Raw genomic sequence first — 18,389 nt, 5'->3', positions numbered from 1 at the left:
GGGCACCAACTTAAACTGAGGTGCCTCTGGCTGGGGGGAGGGGTTATAGGGAGAGTGGACCCAAGTGCATCCTGGGAGCTAAAAGCTTTAACTGCGTGGTGCCCGGATTTGGTTCCCAACCTATACCCCTAAGGTCAACCCTGTGGACCCCCTATGGACCCTGAAGTAGAAACATCGGTAACATCGAACCCTCACGCAGAATTACAGCAAGTCTGACCTGTCTCAGAAATTGCAAGTCTCATTGCACACAGTGAGTACTCAAGCTGCGAATGCCGTTGCAGTGGCTACTTTACGCACGCCCAGGAAACGGCGTTCAAACGGACAGGCACGCCTGTGTTTCTCCGACCACTCACCCGTCACCACCCCCAAACGCTGACCTCCCGTCACTCAATGCGATGGCTTAGTATCTGTGTACTGGCCTGTGCCCGCACACTGCAGTGCATGCGTAGTACACACCATCGGCCAAACTGCGTACACTGTTACAAATGTGACCGGTAATGAATCAGGCCCTTTATGCTGTATCTGGTTTTAAGGTACGCACAGCCACACAAATTAAGCCCCCAAATTCCCTTTGTAATGTCACTGGTGTCAGAAAAAGATTTCACTGATGTACAAGGATACTTATTAACAAATAATGTTTTTGGATTTGTATTTAAATATGCAGTTAACCATTAAGTATTATATACAGTTTAAGACATCAGTGTTCATGGACAACAGGAGGGTTATAAGCTTAAATGCAAATGGAGAAATTGCAAAGTTAAATTGTCAGAAGCTTTGAGCATGTCCTGTGCACTTCTGGCTAACAGTAATCTTCCTAATGTAGTCACATTTATTGCATTGATTTCCTAATTCCGAGGTGCACACAGTTGCAGTTGCTGGTGCGTATGTTTGCAGAGTGACAGTGGAGATAATATGCACAAGCTAGTATCAGCCATACCCTCGTGTAAAAGAGTGCACCTTAATGAGCAAGCACTGAGACACCCACTTTCAGCATCTCTGCACGCTATTACACCGCCGGTGATTCTTAACACTCCACCATCGGCACATCTTCATGTGTACCATCGATACTTGCACCAGCCGTATATGGCAGGTGCGGTGTCTCCATCTGTACATGGCCTCTGTGGCTACGGCTCTGAGAATGGAGCCACTTTCATTGACACACGCCAACGCAACAGATTTTCTTTTGCGTCTATTTCAGGCCACCTCCCAGTCACCACCCGGGAATGTCCATGGATTTCCCTCACCATGTCTGATACCAGAAATCATTCCCGTACACAGCAGCGCATTTATTTGTACACTATGGGACCACATGCGCAGTAGGGGGTTTTCCGAATATTTCACGCGTGTGCAGTAGCAAAAAATCGGTAAACTACATTAACATTGGCATTGCCGTTAATAAAATTGGTAAATTAATCATTTGGGTCGTGTGCAAAGCTATTGCATTATGCTATGGTAGAAGTAGAGATGGTTTGGGTTTGGCTTGGATTTTCCTGGCAATTTCCGATCTCAGAATAAGGCTACATGTCATCATCCACGGACATCTGTGCTGAGATGTCCAAGAAAGATGATATTTTGCCAAAACCGAACCGCTCATCTCTAGTTAGCAGTCTTGGACACAGATTTGGACTGCTGTCAGTCCCCTGCAATGCAGCTTGCACTCATATGATCACTACATAGAAAGTCTTCGATGGGGAACATGTCTCATTGTATACTCTTCTTTTGAAAGGCAAATCAATAAACTCCAGGTAGTAACATACTGTAGCTTCTAGTGATCAACGCACTATAATAAAGAGCTAAATGTAGTAGGGAACCAAACACATGATATGAAAGTGACTTCAATCTAAAGAGGACAATTGGAAGTGATGCTCACAGTAAATTATTAGTTTCCCACTATGGGATACACCTCTGCTTGTCCCTCTTTAAAAGTCTGATACCTCCCAAATGTTCCTTTATAGGCTGCACTATGCACAATTTTCATAGGAGAATATAGGTTTTCAGAATAGTATAATAATGGGAAATCCCTGACATTTCTCTGTACACGAGCTCTCACTGCTTCCCTTTCCCACTGCATTCCTTTCTGTAATTTCTACATTAGGACTGCAGTGACTGACATGGCGAGCAGAGAAGTAGCAGGGGAAAGAGAACGCTTACGCTCCCTCCCTGTACCCATTCCTCTGGCAGACAACGAGCTGCTAACACAGTGATTGCAGGAAAGAGCTCACTTGATACTTGTCATGCTGGACTTTTTCCTAATAGTCACGTGACACTTAAACTGGGAACACACCTTACGATAGTGCAACCCAGGGATGCAGCAAGCAATGTAACGATACATCGCACGTGCCTTACACCCGCGAATGACAGCGCAATGTATCGTTACATGCTGCATGGAATTACACCGTGCCATTCATTGAATAGTCCCATCTGCTGTGCTGCATTCAATGAACAAAGGCCAGGAATGATGGATCAGGCGTACACACTATACCATGTGTACGATATATCACTCCGATCCACATCGGGACAATATATCGTATGGTTTGTACCCAGTTTTACACTGTAAACCATTAACAGCAGGATAATCAAAATCCTAAGCAATAACAGAAATGGCCATTCTATGAGGTGCTCACATAGGTAACCTGACTGATTTGTCTAAATAGAGGAAAAAATCACTCACCTCAACCTTAGAGGGAGACTGTGGCTTTAACTTACCACTAGTTGAAGATATAGATAACTAAATAGTTTCATGATATTGCTCTGATAAGAAAATATTTCAAGTTTATAACGTAAATGTATTTGAATCCAGATCCAGCCCCCATGAATGTTATAGCATTAAAAATGTGTATCTGTCTTATATCTCACCAATATCTACTTCACAGAGAAGCAGCCAGCCGAATGGCATATGCGCCACTGTATACAGTATGTGTGAAGTACAGCATGGTGCCTGAGGCAGGAGGAAGGATAGTCGCACAATCCATATTGATAGTTTGTTTCGATACATTATCGATGAAAGTGTATCTATCACATGTCGCCAATAATCAATAAAACAAACAGTGGTGGTTTTTTTTGGAAAGTCGATAACAACCAGACATGCGCATAGGAGACCGTATGCTGTTAGATAAATGGTTTTCCTCAAGACTCCTTTGACATAGAAGAAATGTAATGACTTTAAGAGCAAGCTGCCTTTCCGTCCGAGTTTATCATCATTGTGTTTAATGGATGATTGTGAATACAAGCTTTCCAGGAATCCCGTGCTTCTGGAGGCCAGAGCAACGGAAATCAAACATATTGCTCTGCCACCTGTTTTATTGGTGCAGTAATATACAACCGAAATAATTGATACAACCAATGTAACAGATTTCCTGTACCTTAAATATATTCATATTCAATATATCAATTATTGAATTCGATCCCTAACAGGAGGTGAAGGAGACACTACAGCAATGCAGAGGAAGCAAACTGGAGTGAAAGTAAGATTTAAAAGCTCCCCCCCCCCCCACTCCCCTTATAAGAAAATTGTAATTGTACGCTTTTCAGATTGCATCCTTTCTGAATGATAATTTACAGACATTAGGTTGCATAACATTCCAATCCCCACACAGCTATCTTGTTTTCCTCACGTCAGTCTTAGTTAGGGTGATAAAATGGGTTCTGCTCCCACGTTTTGATGCTGTGGACTGGTATGTGCCTTTGAGAGGTATGATATATGATAAATATTGTTTCTACAATAATAATTAATACCTTACCTTCATGGTGACTGGAATTGTGGTTCCAAAATTGGCCTTATAAAGCCAGCCTTGCTTAATAATGCCTCCCTTGTGAGAACAAATTGATGAGGCATCCTGCGAGCAGAAGACAATAAGTAAAATTTTTCACAATATAATTATCAAGATTAACATAATTACCAAGATTATAATCTAAGATCTGAAGGAAAGAAAGACTTTACTTACTGCTTAATATATCAATGTATTATTATTATACATGACCTGTACTTGTTCATGTTTTCTTTTACAAAATATTCACGAGTGACATTACGTACAAGAATCATTTACTGTTTGCAGACCACCGTATCAGCCACACATTGCGGTATTTGCTGAAGCCACTCATTGAGAGCATTATTACTGTCCTAGGGGGCAATTAGTGTGTGAGGTCCTCTGAAATCAGTTTGGGAGGCACTGTTATTAATCGTGTGTGGTATGAAACGTCGACATTCAGAAGGTCAACATACATTTTTTCTAACCCTATCTCTAAGCCTAAATCTAACCCTACCTCTAAGCCTAAATCTAACCCTAAAAATAAGCAAAAAAACACTGTATGTCGACATTCGTGTGTCGGCAGATTAGAATGTGGTTGTTATGAACATGTTGACATTATAACCATTGGTTGTCGACCTAAAATCCAATTCAACATACTGACTGTCAACATTCAGAACCTGGTGGATTCTGGTGTAGACATTCTGAATGTCGACTTTTTGACCGGATCCCTTATACTGTAAATTAACTAAGTCGTGTACATTTTCTTTTCTTTTTCAAAAGTGTTTTTATTATAGTTTTATGGTTTCAAAGCACAAAGATAAGAACAATAATAAAGGAATGGACATTTGTAAATAGGATGATGTATAATATACAATCTTGTCAAAATTAAAGAAAATACAAATATATGATAAAAAAATTTTACATAAAACTTGTATCCAAACAATTTAACTGTAATTATAAAAAAAAAAAAAAGAGAAGCATTAAGAAAAAAATGAGAGGCTCAAGGAGAAGAATGGAAGAGGGGGGTTTACAGGTGTTAGACCATGTGTGGTATTATTGGGGGCGATTCAATTCAGTGCGATGTTGGATAGCCGCAGAAAGGAGGTCCTGGAGCTATTCAATTGACCGCGCAGTTAAGTCCGATTATAGGTGCGAGCAGAAATCCTGAGGTGCAAGCAGAGATCTGACTTAAGTGCCGGCATGCGTTGCTGTTTTCCGGCTTAGTGCGGCGCTAACAGCCTCACAGCCGCCACTTTAGTGGGAGAATGCCGATTACTCTGACTAAATGCCTAGATTAAGGCGCGGTAACCGGAATTATCCGACTTGTGTGGTTTTAGTCAGATTTAACAGCGCGGTCAATTGATTAGCTCCGGGATCTCCTTCCCAGGGCTGTTCAACATCGCACTGAACTGAATCACCCCCAAAGAGTGAAAATAATCACAAAACAGTGATCAGCTGTTTCACTCAGAAAAAGTCAGTGGGGGGAGTTTAGTTATCTGTGGGAACCCCGCGCGCTAATCCCCAAAGGCAGGATGTTTCTTTGCAGCCTCAGGAGTTACCCAAACACTTACCTCATCTTTGTCAAAGTCCTCATCTATCTCAAATACATGGCTTGGAGTCTTCTCTGGCCGAAATGATTTACTATAAATATGAAAATGTGTAAATGTATATTTAGCAAATTCACAAAAAACCTGGGTACCTCCATACACTACATTTGTAGAAAATCTCCATAATAATTTTTTTTCAGCATCTGAGGATGTCCAAGTAGGGAAGCCAATCCCGGGATCACGATCCGCGGGATCCTGGGATTTAGCCTCAAATACTCCGGGATATTAATCCCGGGCTGGAGGCATCTGCTGTTATTTATGCATAGTGAACCCTTGTATAGCTGCATGCCCGGCAGTGTAGTGGTCGCAGAGTGCTGCAATGTGCTGCAATGCTGCTTAGCATTCCCCATATGAGACAGGAGAGAATGGGGAAGGCTAGGACAGCAGTGGAATCACAAATGTGTTTTATTCTGTTTCCTGTGGGGGCAGTGAATGTGGGTTTATTTTTTTCCTGTGTGGACCAATGTGTGTGTTTTTTTTTTTTTACTGTGGGGGCCAATGGGGGGCGATTCAATCCCGAATCCCAAAAATGGAGTGGGATTGGCTTCCCTATTTCCAAGCATACAAAGAAAGTCTTTCAGCTACTGTAGGCTTCCCAATTTCCCAATTCTTGGTTTATTCATGGTCTCAAATAAATATGCCAAATGAAGTTCACCCCTAGTGATTATCAGGGAAAATAAGATGCAGGTTGTGCAGTATAATAGGCACCTGGCGTGTAAGAGTGCCACTTCTAGGGGTATATTTACTAAAGTGAGAGTTTTTAGAAGTGGAGATGTTGCCCATAGCAACCAATCATATTCTGGCTATTATCTTCTAGGAGGTGCTAGATAAATGATAAGTAGAATATGATTGGTTGCTATGGGCAACATCTCCACTTCTAAAAACTCTCACTTTAGTAAATATACCCTCTAGTGTGAAACAGAAAATGTTTTCAACTATGACATCTGAACATATTTTGCATCCTGCATACAAAGTTTTACCCATTCCTATAGGAGATGTCGACTTTAAAATGTGCTTTTAAGTGCAATTTTTTTGTGTTAACTGTACCGGACTTACCAAGGCAAAGCTCTAAAGTCCCCGGAATATTCTTCATATTTGTAGTTCACGACTTTCCAGTCTGAGCTGTAGTACTTTATGCACTAAAACATAGAAGTATATAGTGTTATATGAATACAATGCTGGATTCCTGAGCATCTTGTGATATTATCTACAAATATACAGAAAGACTAAAAAACACAGATGTGCACAATTCTCACGAATAGTTATAGAAACAAGAAATTGAATCACGCAATGGGAAACATGTACATATCTTTGCGGAAACATATCGTGCAATGCAAACTTTCATTTTGCTCCTAACTGAATTGCTACCACAGACAAATTGGTAGTAAAATAATTAATTCCAGAAATAAGACGCCTTCCAGGAGGATAAATACTTACACATAATGGAAAATAGGAATTTTAGGTTTTTGCATACATAGGAAAATTAAATCGTAATCACAACATTCTATTAAACATAATGGCATAATATACTGTAAGGTAAAAGGTAAAATCAGTTTTCAGTTTCAGATAATGATGAACATCACTTAATAATTAGAATATTCTTGATAACGCTTATTCATACATTTGCAAATGTATGTAAACCAATACTTCTGAATTTCTATTATTATGTAGGATTCAAGTATTTTTGTTGATTTTGCTGCAGTGTGCTGGAGGGAAAATCCCTTTTTTTTTCTGTAGCTCAGTGTAATCCCCACCCTTTACAAGCACCTGTGCAATGTCATTAAGTTGATGTGAGCGACCACCATACTCTTTGTTTGCAGTTTTGTGAGGCATGAAAGGAGCCAGCATTGGGAGGATGTGTTGGTCTGAATAGTGCCATTAGGAGGTTTCTGGGGTACCTTCTAGGTGAGTCTGCTCTCAGCTTATACATGTACTGTTATTATGCATTACATTAATTTGTAATTATATGACCCAGAGTGGGTGCTACTATTAGGTAGCAACAATTATTTTGGGGTGAGCGTTTGGGCGTGGGGCCCCCGAAGTTGCTCTGGCTGGGTCTTTTTTCAGGGCATCTCCACTTAATTCACATAGATATTTTTTTATCACCTTTCTATTTGTTTGTCTATTATTTATGTAATTGTAACGCCTTACCATTAACACTTATTGATTTATCTTTACACAACTATACTTTACACTTCACTTTCACCTTTTTTCCCTTTTTCGTGTGATGCCCTGGGGATAGTCCTTGGCTGGATTCTTTTGGGGTTCCCTGCGTCTCGGACGTGAACCCCATAATGTTAGGGACGCTGGTATAGAGGAGCCTTGACGTTGGCCCAGAGCTTATTCATATATTTGCAAATGTATGTAACCAATACCTCTGAATTTCTATTATGTAGGATTCAAGTATTTTTGTTGATTTTGCTGCAGTGTGCTGGAGGGAAAATCCCTTTTTTTTCTGTAGTTCAGTGTAAACCCCACCCTTTACAAGCACCTGTGCAATGTCATTAAGTTGATGTGAACGACCACCATACTCTTTGTTTGCAGAAAGTAAAAAGTGTCAAAATCGGATTGCCTTCATAATGTTTCAAAATAAGATTCTTAGGGGTATATTTACTAAAGGGAGAGTTTTTAGAAGTGGAGATGTTGCCTATAGCACCAATCAGATTCTATTTAACATTTCACTAGCACCTTCTAGAAGATATTAGCTAGATTATGATTGGCTGCTATGGGCAACTCTTCTAAAATCTCACTTTAGTAAATGTACCCCCATTGTAAGAAAACTCCCTTACAGCTTGTCTATTCCTATTATTTAGATGACCATTTTTTATATACTGAGAAACTGGAAATGTATTATTAACACGTATTGTGAGTTGATAAAACATTTCCGCATATGTTATGTGACATGGCTAAAAAAGTTGTTATTTGAAAAATATCTAAAAGCCCTATAACAGGTCCTGTAATGTGCTTGTATAATTGTACAGTTACAGCATTAGGCAAACTTTTGTGATTAATATGTAAATGTCTACTATCAGTGGGGTGAAAAGAATCTCTTGAAAGTTAGCTTCCGCATGAGTTTATATAAAATCAGGGATGGGGAACCTCCTACACGGGGGACGTATAAGGCCCTTGGAATAATTTAGTCTGGCCCTCAGAGCTTTTGTCTGCTAGTCTCATCTGGCTAGCAGGGGGCTTAGAATGGCACACTGCAGCCAGAATCTATGCAGCAGTTCCGCCTGGAGCATCCTTAGGGCACTTCAGATGGTCACATTGCTGCTCTTACAGCTCCCCGGAGCATCCTCAGGATGCTCTGGGCATTGCTGTAATCACCTGCGATTGTGGCCCCGCCACCGTGTAACGTCACGCGGAGCTGGTGTGGCCTGCAGCGGGCCAGCGAATGTTATAAATATCAAAATGGCCCTCGGCAGAAAAAAAGTTCCCCACCCCTGATATAAATCAATGAAAGGATTACATGTATTCATGATATTAGTATGTGCCAATATCAAACCAGTGAAGTTGTTCCCCAGAGATTACATTTTAAGCAGCACTATTCCACCTCCTCCGCATTCTCTTTTTGTTATTTTATTGGTTTTGGGAATTAAGACAAAGTGAATCTATATATGTATGTTTGCTTTTTGATTTACTTATCTTTAACTACTTAACTAAGATGATCATATGGATGCGACCGCAGTAGCATCCCATGCAACTGTGCTGTCGGCGTACGTCCTTCAGCTTTGAATGAGGAAAATCCGTTTTGTTTTATCCCACTGAGAACATAGTGCCGTTAGGGGCTCTATTGCCACTCAGAGTTGGGAGGTACTTTTACAATGGGGGATCTATGGAAATGGGGGGTTGTGAGACACCCCCTAGGAATTTTTTTTTTTATAAAATATTTAAATCCATTTTTAAAAATATATTATGAAGTTAATTACATGAAAGAAAAAAAACAACAATGTCTGAGCATTTTTGGGGGGAAATAATTAAGTTAAGTTGTTAAAGAAAAATAACTAGGCAGCAGATTGAGAACAAATATTAGTAAATAGAGATGCAGACTCTATATTTATGTCATCTCCTAAAGTCAAATAACTTTGAGCTATAACTAGCCATCAATACCTTACTGCAAGATATATCACCCCTATGAGTTGCTGTTTCCACATTTTTATCCCCATCAATATTATTTTGATTTATCAAAAGGGCTATGTGAATGTTTAAAATTACAATTGTGTAACTTATAATTTCTATTTTGAGAACTACTGTAACTATAGTATGTAATATGATTAAATCTACTGTCATTTCTATTTTAGTCTGGATTGTAGTAAAAAATATCCTGATTAAATTATCTTTTTTTTTCTGGAGCAGTAATCTAATTTTCAATCATTTAAGATAAATAGAAAAAGCTTGATTTAATTCCCTATACAAAATTTGTATTTTTATAGGAATAGATAATATTGAATCTGTAATTGATCACATCTTACTTTAAAAGAGATATGTGGCTCTGATACTTTTGGACCACTACAACTCCCAGCATGCCTTGCCATGCTGGGACTTGTAGCTCTGCAATAGCTGGAGAGTCATCAGTGGCATAAAATGTGGAATGTATATTAGATCATGTACTAGAATATTAATGTTTCACTCTTGCCCTAGTCTTACTAAAAGCTCTTAAGTGAATGTCAAGGTATTGATCTTAAAGAAACATCCGCATGCTACATACCTCGCTCACGAACAGACTCTTGGCTTTGTTTTCTGCATCTTCTGGAACTGAGGATTTTACAGTCCTGTGCTGACGATCTACCGTGGAAATCTTGCCACAAAATGATAACATGATGAGTTCTCAGTGGTAATGTATTTTATAACAGACATATAAGAAAAACTAATGCAAATGCAATACACTCACAAACACATCCTCCATTGGGAACATCAGCATGTCTCGATGGGGATCACTGAAGATCTGAGCTTTTCTCTGGGAAATCACAGCTTCATAGTCTAAAGGTTCCACCATCCTCGCCTTCTCCTGTAAGAGAATTCAAATGGCCCCAACTTTATTTGTGTCCAAATCACAGGTATGTAACATTCCCGATATTGATACATTTGGCAGCATCGCATCCCCCATAGAAACCTATGGGGGAGGCGGCTGCCGGCGGCAATGGAGGGATCGCAGCAGGTATCGGAGATACCTGCTGCGGTCCCTCCTTCATACATTCGGGGAATACTAAGTATTTGAGGTAAACCCCCGAAAACAGGTGTTTTCAGGGAATTTACCTCAAATGATCTTTGATAAATGGGCCCCTAAGCACATCCAAGTGAAAAATAAACATAATATCATTGAACCACAGTGTGAAAACAATGGAAATGAATAGAGGGCAAAACAGAAATAACCCAAAACAATTAATATCACTCTAAAATAATTCAGAAAAATTGAAGAGAAAGTAAATCTTTATCCACCAAAAACACTTTCTGCTACTGGATCCCACTTGATATTCTAGACATTTTACTTGCCGACGTCTGAATATAAACAATGCAATGTTCCGCTGGTTCCCGACATGTCATAAACAGCTTTTTTTCCACAGATTTGAATTTGTTCTATTAATACGAGGCTACAGAGCCTGAAAGGTAGACTCCCCACTCACTGCAGCTGAAGTAATCTGTGTGAAGGTACAGACCAAGGGGTATACTGTATTCACTAAAGGTTGATTTTAATCGATTTTGATAGATTTAAAATCAATAAAAATCTATTATCGATTTTCAGTTTCTGAGGCTAAATCACACATTAACTAATACTTCAAAAAAAAAAAAAATTGTCTTTTAGTAAATGTGTGATTTAGCCCCAGAAACGCAACATCGATGTTGATCGATTTTGATTGATTTTAAATAGATCAAAATCGATTAAAATCGACCTTTCGTAAGTAAAGTATCACCATCAAAGCCCATTTTGTTATCTCTGTGCACAAAGGGCCGATGTAGAGTTCTCCGCAAAATAGTCGTAAATTACTCAAAAAACAGTACACAAAAAAATCTTATATCCACAAGTACGCAAAGCCATAGGCTTCCCATACGCCCCTGCATCATCGTGTATTTGCTCCTGCCCTATGCGCCTTCAGACAGACGTATATATGTGTATTTCTGCAGTCCGCAGTCGCTTGAACACGCATTGATGTGTTTCTGTGTGTAAAGCCCCTACAGCTAGAATTTCAGTTAAGATACATGCAACTTGGAGTTGATACGTCCATCGCATAGATGTAGCCATCATTAAGCAGAGAATTGCACCAGGACTATGGGACATGCAAAGAAAAAGCATCCTAAAAGGAGTAGCTAAGGGAGGCATATACTGTAAGTCAAAATCGGATGCGTCTCTAAAAGGTCTGGTTACCTTCTTTCTTCATACCCCTATTGTACTGACCTTATACGCAAATGCCCCTCTCACCCGCATCCAAGAGCAAGATGCAGCAAGTCTAAGATACGCTCTATTCAAAATACAGCTATACATTGTACACATCTGCAGTTTTACACATGGGACATTTTTCTGTGGTGCAAACACTATAACTCACTCTAAATGCCTAACTCTGAACCATGCTACAATGTTAGTCTAAGGTGGAATCTACATGAACCAGAATGTAGTGGGGTAGGGCCACTGACAACCCAAACTCACCCAAACAATGGACCGTTAGATAAATGATAGTATATATCACCATATTTATTGAATACCAGTAAATAAAATAATTTTATATCAGGTCACTTATTTACACCCAAAACCCAATTTAATTTTTTTCTGCAGTTAGTCAGTCTGGAATGCAAAAGAGTAGAGCATAATACTTTATACCTTTGATGCTGTAAGGCAATGGATCTGCAGTACAGAGACTCTCTGACAAGCGTTCAATTTGCTTTGCTTGTAGCACTGAGGAGCGATAAGGCTTAGTACAGTATAATGGGCGGGATGAGCAGTCAGCACACATATCCTGCAGGGAAGCTGTGAGAACACATAGCTAATGCTAACAACTGAGGACTACGTACATTAATATTAGGAACAATTGTGTTTTTTATGCCTGATTTGTGGCCTTGTGTTTATGAGGCAGCTCCTGACAGCAACCTATTAATACTATAAGTGCTCATTTCTATTCATCATTCATTACATTCCATCCGAAAGCACATTACCATGAGTCATGATTTCCATCACATGGAGACTGGCAAACTCATCTTATAATCAGTGTAATGGATCAGGAAATAATGTTCTTAACTACAGCAAACCAATAGAAAGAGCATTTATTTTACAGTAATAATATACTGACCAACAGGACCCATTTGTAAACAGTTGGCACTCAGTAAACGCCAGTTATTTTCATGCCAGACAAAAGGGCAGCATTTGTAAAGCAAGGTACATTACATTGAGTATTTTACCTAAAACATTAGTTAAATTTACTAACAGTCTTATAACATTCTATTCAATGAACATTATTAAAAGTATTTATTTCTATTCATATAAATGTTTACTACAAAACTCACTAATTTTAGTCATACTTGACAACTTTCCTGAAATGTTCAGTAGACTCCAGATATAGGCCCGTATTCAATTTGGAGCGAAAAGCCGAGATTGGCAAAAAAGTTTCGCCAATGACGTCATTTCGCCAGGCAGAAAAGTATCGCCGTATTCAATTTGAAAGACTTTCCGCTTAGGCGGAAAGTCAATGCAATGTAATAGGCGGAAAAGTTTCGCCTATGAATAGCAGGCGGAAAATAGTGCAGAATTGAGGTTTTGGGGTGCAACGTTGTGGGAACCCCCGTGCAGCCTTCAGACAGTCCCCCAAAGGTAAACTGCGTCAAAAATGTTTTAAAAAAACACTTAACAACCTGAATACTACTCTTCACCACTTATACAAAAACGCTAATAGCAGCTATTGAGCCCTTTTAAAAACACCAAATACTTTCAGCAAACCAAATCGGGGGTGACCATAGCTAACCCCCATGTCAGAGCATCTTTTGGGGGTGTCAGGCTGATTTCCCCAAATCTGACAGGACTTTATGCTTGTTTCAGTTTCGCCGGGTCCTGTTTTCGCGTACTTTCAAATTGAATAAAGGGATAGGCGGGCGCGCGAGCGATACTTTTCCGCATGCAAAACAGGCGAAGTAGGCAAAAAGTCTGGGAGGCGGAAAAGTATCGCGGGTCTGCTCAAATTGAATACGGCTCAAAGTGGATGATCTCCTAGACTCCTGAGAGAGCCAGGCAATGTCCCTGATGCCGGGCCACAACCAGAGGGGATGGGTGGAACCAAGCATCATGGATTCCCCAGAGACTGGCCCTTAGCAGTATCACTGGGATAGCCAAGTATCGCTGAGCTGTCCTGGTGATATCTACATTTTACAAATAAGCTCCTATGTATTTTGGTCTAGAAGCACAATTACGTTTTTTTTTAAGTACATTGTCTTGAGTGCTTTTCAAATCAATATAACTAGCATTCATTATGATTCAAAAGAGAATATATATTAAAAATATACTATAGATTTCTTGCACAAAAAAATGTGTTATTCAAATAATAAAGTATTTATCTATGATTTTCCACTATTATAATGTTCCTTGAGCATATCTCTTCAGAGGTCTTCCGTCCACTTGTGGAATCGATGCCACTTTGAGTTGCTGCACTTCGCCTGGCTAGAGGAGGTCCTACATGATACTAGGCATATATCCCATGATCTTTGGCAGTTCAGTGTATCATGTCACAATTGTCCATTGTTTATATTTTAAGGGGAGAATTCAATTGTTTGCACCTGCGACTCTGACTAATGGGCACCCGACAGAGCAATTCAACTTATGTTCCGTTCAGGCGCGAAAGCACGCATTTCTGCTCACACCCTCCTGCAAATACCTTCCTGAGATGGCACCAAGTCCGTGGTTTGGGTGCGCTAACCTGGACTTTAGTTTTTACTTGGCGAAACCCGGTCTATTTGGGTGCAACATGTGCGATAAAGCATGGGTGCCCAAAAGCAATTGAATATCCGTTGTGAATAACAAGAAATGGTGGCTTGCTTATGTGATGGACAAGAATGAAGATGAAGACGAATTAAAAGTAACCATCCTTCATCCAGCTGGACCTTCACCATCATTCTTCTATCCAAGGAAGCCCGGTGTACTATGGATACCTCTAATAGATGTCCTATAACTCCAACTGGAAGAATTTATGTCATGTCTCCTGACAACACTTTAAACACCACTGAGGTATTGTCAAACTATCTTCAGCTAACATTGTTGACTGACTAATATAATGTCAAGTACAGTATTTCTATTCAACTTGATTTATATAATGAAACTAATAAAGCCATCAAATCTATTACAGGCTGAGTCTCCCATATCCAAAATGCTTGGGACCAAGGGTATTTTGGATATCGGAATATTCCTTATTTTGGAATTTTTGTATACCATATTGAAATGTCTTAGGAATAGGACCCAAATCTAAACACAGAATGCATTTGTGATTCATATACACCTTATACACACAGCCTGAAGGTAATTTTATACAATACTTTCAATAATTTTGTGGCTCAAACAAAGTGTTTGTACATTCATGAAATTCATTTATGTTTCACATACACCTACACACAGCCTGAATGTAATTTTATAGTTTATTTTTTTTATAATTTTGTGCCTTAAACAAAGTTTGTGTACATTGAACCATCAAAAATCAGAGATTTCACTATCTCAGTCATGCTAAGAATATACCGTATTTCAGAATATTCCGTATTTCGGAATATTTGGTTATGGGAGACTCAACCTGTATTACCTATTACTACTTGTAATACTCCTGGCTTTTTTTAATAAACTACCTTGCTTTAAAATAATTTTTAACTATGAAGCCATTAGCCTCCCACTTTTACATTTTGACAAACATTTATCATTAGTATAGACTATTTCCAGAATTTTTTTTTACTTTTTTGTCAACGCAATTTTTGGGAAAATCATGATCAAAAATTTCAGTTTAAATTTGGAAAAAGTTTTTCCTCACAAAGCCTATTATATCACAGGAAAGGGCATAAAAAACACAGTAAAATGACACCAATCCCGCCTCTCTCGCTTCATTAGGAGAGCTGCTATGGCGATTTGAAAATATGTTGGTTGTGCGTTTTTGACAGATGTTTGAAAACTTTACATAGCCATATTTTGGAAACAGCATGATATATTTAAATAGTATTTTTTTATATTTCTTAGACTACATATATACTCTCCATATACTAAATTTGAACAAAATCTGAGCTGGTGAGGTAAAATCAGTGAGTTGATTTGACACGGAATGACCCTGAAAATTTATTTGCCCACAAAATGGCTGCCCCCACTGAGTGCTGCTGACAGGGCACTTCAAGAGGCTTAGGAATCTACATACAAGTTTAAGCTGGGTATACGCTTAGTGATATTTTGAACGATTTGCCCGATTCCGATGGATCGGAATGACAAATCGTTAAAATCGGTAAGTGTGTACCTACTATGTCAGGCAGTGCGCGCTATCTGGGGTCGTCAGCCGCATCGTCAGGTCGGTCCTACATGCAGCTCAACCTCACGATGCGGCTAATGACCCCATGTAGCGGGATGCAGCAGGAGCCGACATATTGGGCGGTCGGCGCTGCATCATTTAAAGTGTACTGGCCGCTCGATGTGTTGGCCCGTCGGCGGGGGTGTCTGCAGTCGCTTCTCTGGATACACACATTGGCCCTGATTCAGAGCCGGACGCTCTGACCAGAGCGCTCGCTCTGAATCAGGGCCCACCTCCATTAAAATGGAGCGTCCTCCTGGACGCTCGTATAGCTGTGGGTCACCACCCACAGCAAATACGAGCGTCCAACAAGATGGTCGCGATGGTCTTGACCATCGCGGCCATCGGACTTGCAAGTGAAACCCTGTGGTCGGGTTTCTCAATCGCAAGGCCAGGAGTGATTTTGGCTCTATCAGAGCCAAAATCACTCCCACTGACATCACTAGTGATGTCAGTGGGGCCGGCTTCAGACGGTAGGCGTTCCCATAGGAACGCCTCCGTCTGGCAGGCACGCCCCCGGAACGCCCACCAAAGGGGGCGTGCTGTCAATCAACATCGACAGCACGCCCCCTTTGGTGCGAGACCCGGAGCGATGGAAAGTCCTTCGCTCGCCGGGTCTCGCACATGCGCACGACGGAGCTCCCTCCGTCGTGCGCATGCGCAGTGGGGAACATCGACACACTTGCGAGCGTACTGCCGCTCGCGAGCGGGTCTGAATGACCCCCATTATTTAGTGTGTACCCAGCGTTAGGCAGAGTTGGTTACAAAATGCGTAGGATCTTAACAGAAAAAAGCTATGTGTACGGCTCTGTACAGCATATGCACAGAGGTTACTCCAGGGATATCACATATACTTACACCCATGTTTACAATTATTTATTTTGCTTACAAAATACGCATTCACTTATGGGCATCTATAAAGCTTAAAAAGGCATGTGTAACAAAGCAGAAACGACTCTCTCACATGTAAAAAAAAAAAAAAAACAGTTTGCTTTAACAAGCAGACTAAAAGGATATAATATGGGAATGCAACGAAGAAGCAACAATCAGCGTCAGTGATATATTCACAATTAGCCAATCACAAGCGGCCTGCTAGTGCTTGCACCAATCATGATCACATCCCCACCACTGCCTTTGCACCTACCCCTGACTCCTGCAAATAATACAGTTCTCTCAAATATGATGAATCTTTGTCCCGCACATGTCCTCACTGTATGAGGTCTACATTAGCATGCCCCAACAGTGCTCTCCAGGCACAGGCAGGAGCGTGAGTTCACGCAAGATCTGCTACACAAACTGGCTTAGTACTCAATCTACATCAACCCCATACTGATTATTTAACAGCACTAGACTCAGGGCCTGATTCAGACCCGCTCGCGAGCAGGTCGATGGTGTGCTCTGCGCACGCGCAGCGGCCGCACCGCACGTGCGCAAGCCCCAGAGTGAGAGAGAAAATCTCTCGCTCCGTGGCTCACTACAAAAGGGGCGGCTGTCAATGTTGATCGACAGCTCGTCCCATTTTGTAGGCATGGCTGGGGGTGGCTTCACGAACGCCTGCCGTTTGTGGGTGGTCCCACTGACATCACAAGTGATGTCAGTGAGAGAGCTTCCGGCTCTATTAGAGCCAGAAGATCTCTGGGGCTTGCGGCCACGAGACCTTACCACAAGGGTCTCGACGCAAACCCGATGGTCTTGCCCATCGCGACCATCATCCTGGCCGCTCGCTATAGCTGTGGGTGGTCACCCACAGCTATGCAAGCGGCCAGGAGGCCGAACAAAAAAACAAAACCTCCCAGATTCAAAGCGAGCGCCGTCTCTGAATCAGGGCCTCAGTACAGTTTTTTGTATTTATTCAAGATAATGACTTGGGGGCATATGTATCAAAGCTTGTTGTGACATAAAATAGTGAGATATACATCACCAACCAATCGGCTCCTAACTATCATTTTTTAAACACAGCCTGCAAAATGTAAGTTATAAGCTGAGTGGTTGGTCATATATATCTCACAAATTTATCTCACATCAAGCTTTGGTACATATGTCCTTTATGTCTTTTATGTACATATACCTTTATGTCTTGATTTTCTTGTGTAAAGTGTGGTACTTCAGAAAACTAATCTGAATAAACAGATGTGTCCTCATACAACAAGGGGTAAATTTACTAAGAATCAAGTCTGATCGAGTTTGTTTGTTTTTTTAACTCGATTTGCCTCGCCGAAACTCGGGTGATTTTTCCGTTTATAAACTCGCAAATTTACTAAGAAGTGAGTTTAGCTAAAAGTGAGATGGGCGATGGTGAAGCAGATCGAGATTTCTCCCCTGAGCAGCAAGTTTAGATGAGATTACTCACCCGAGATTGCAGTGTTTTCTCTCTGCAAAACTCTCCCGAGCAAGCAGCCTGCACATATCAGTGAGATATGTGAAGGCTGCTTGTGTGTTGTATCTGTAAAAAGCAGGTTAAATGTAAAAAAAAATGACGTAGGCCCCCCCCCCCGGGGCATAACCAGCCCCGGACTGCTCAGCCA

At 40.7% G+C, this 18,389-nt stretch overlaps 1 protein-coding gene across 1 annotated transcript in view; it reads right to left on the bottom strand.

Moving 5' to 3' along the window:
* Positions 1 to 18,389, bottom strand: part of DOCK11 (dedicator of cytokinesis 11) — a 362,537-nt gene that overhangs the window by 317,339 nt on the left and 26,809 nt on the right. Inside the window, exons 2-6 of the mRNA XM_088453072.1 lie at positions 10,248 to 10,364; positions 10,065 to 10,154; positions 6,413 to 6,495; positions 5,321 to 5,390; positions 3,741 to 3,836 (exon numbers count right to left, since the gene is read on the bottom strand). Coding sequence (XP_088309198.1) covers positions 3,741 to 3,836; positions 5,321 to 5,390; positions 6,413 to 6,495; positions 10,065 to 10,154; positions 10,248 to 10,364 — 456 coding nt within the window. The remainder of the gene's footprint in view (positions 1 to 3,740; positions 3,837 to 5,320; positions 5,391 to 6,412; positions 6,496 to 10,064; positions 10,155 to 10,247; positions 10,365 to 18,389) is intronic.

This window comes from Taudactylus pleione, unplaced genomic scaffold (genome assembly GCF_031769625.1).
Source record: "Taudactylus pleione unplaced genomic scaffold, aTauple2 ptg000039l, whole genome shotgun sequence".
Classification (NCBI taxonomy): domain Eukaryota; kingdom Metazoa; phylum Chordata; class Amphibia; order Anura; family Myobatrachidae; genus Taudactylus; species Taudactylus pleione.
Note: the sequence above shows the minus strand (reverse complement) of the source record. Positions and strands in the feature narration are given on the sequence as shown.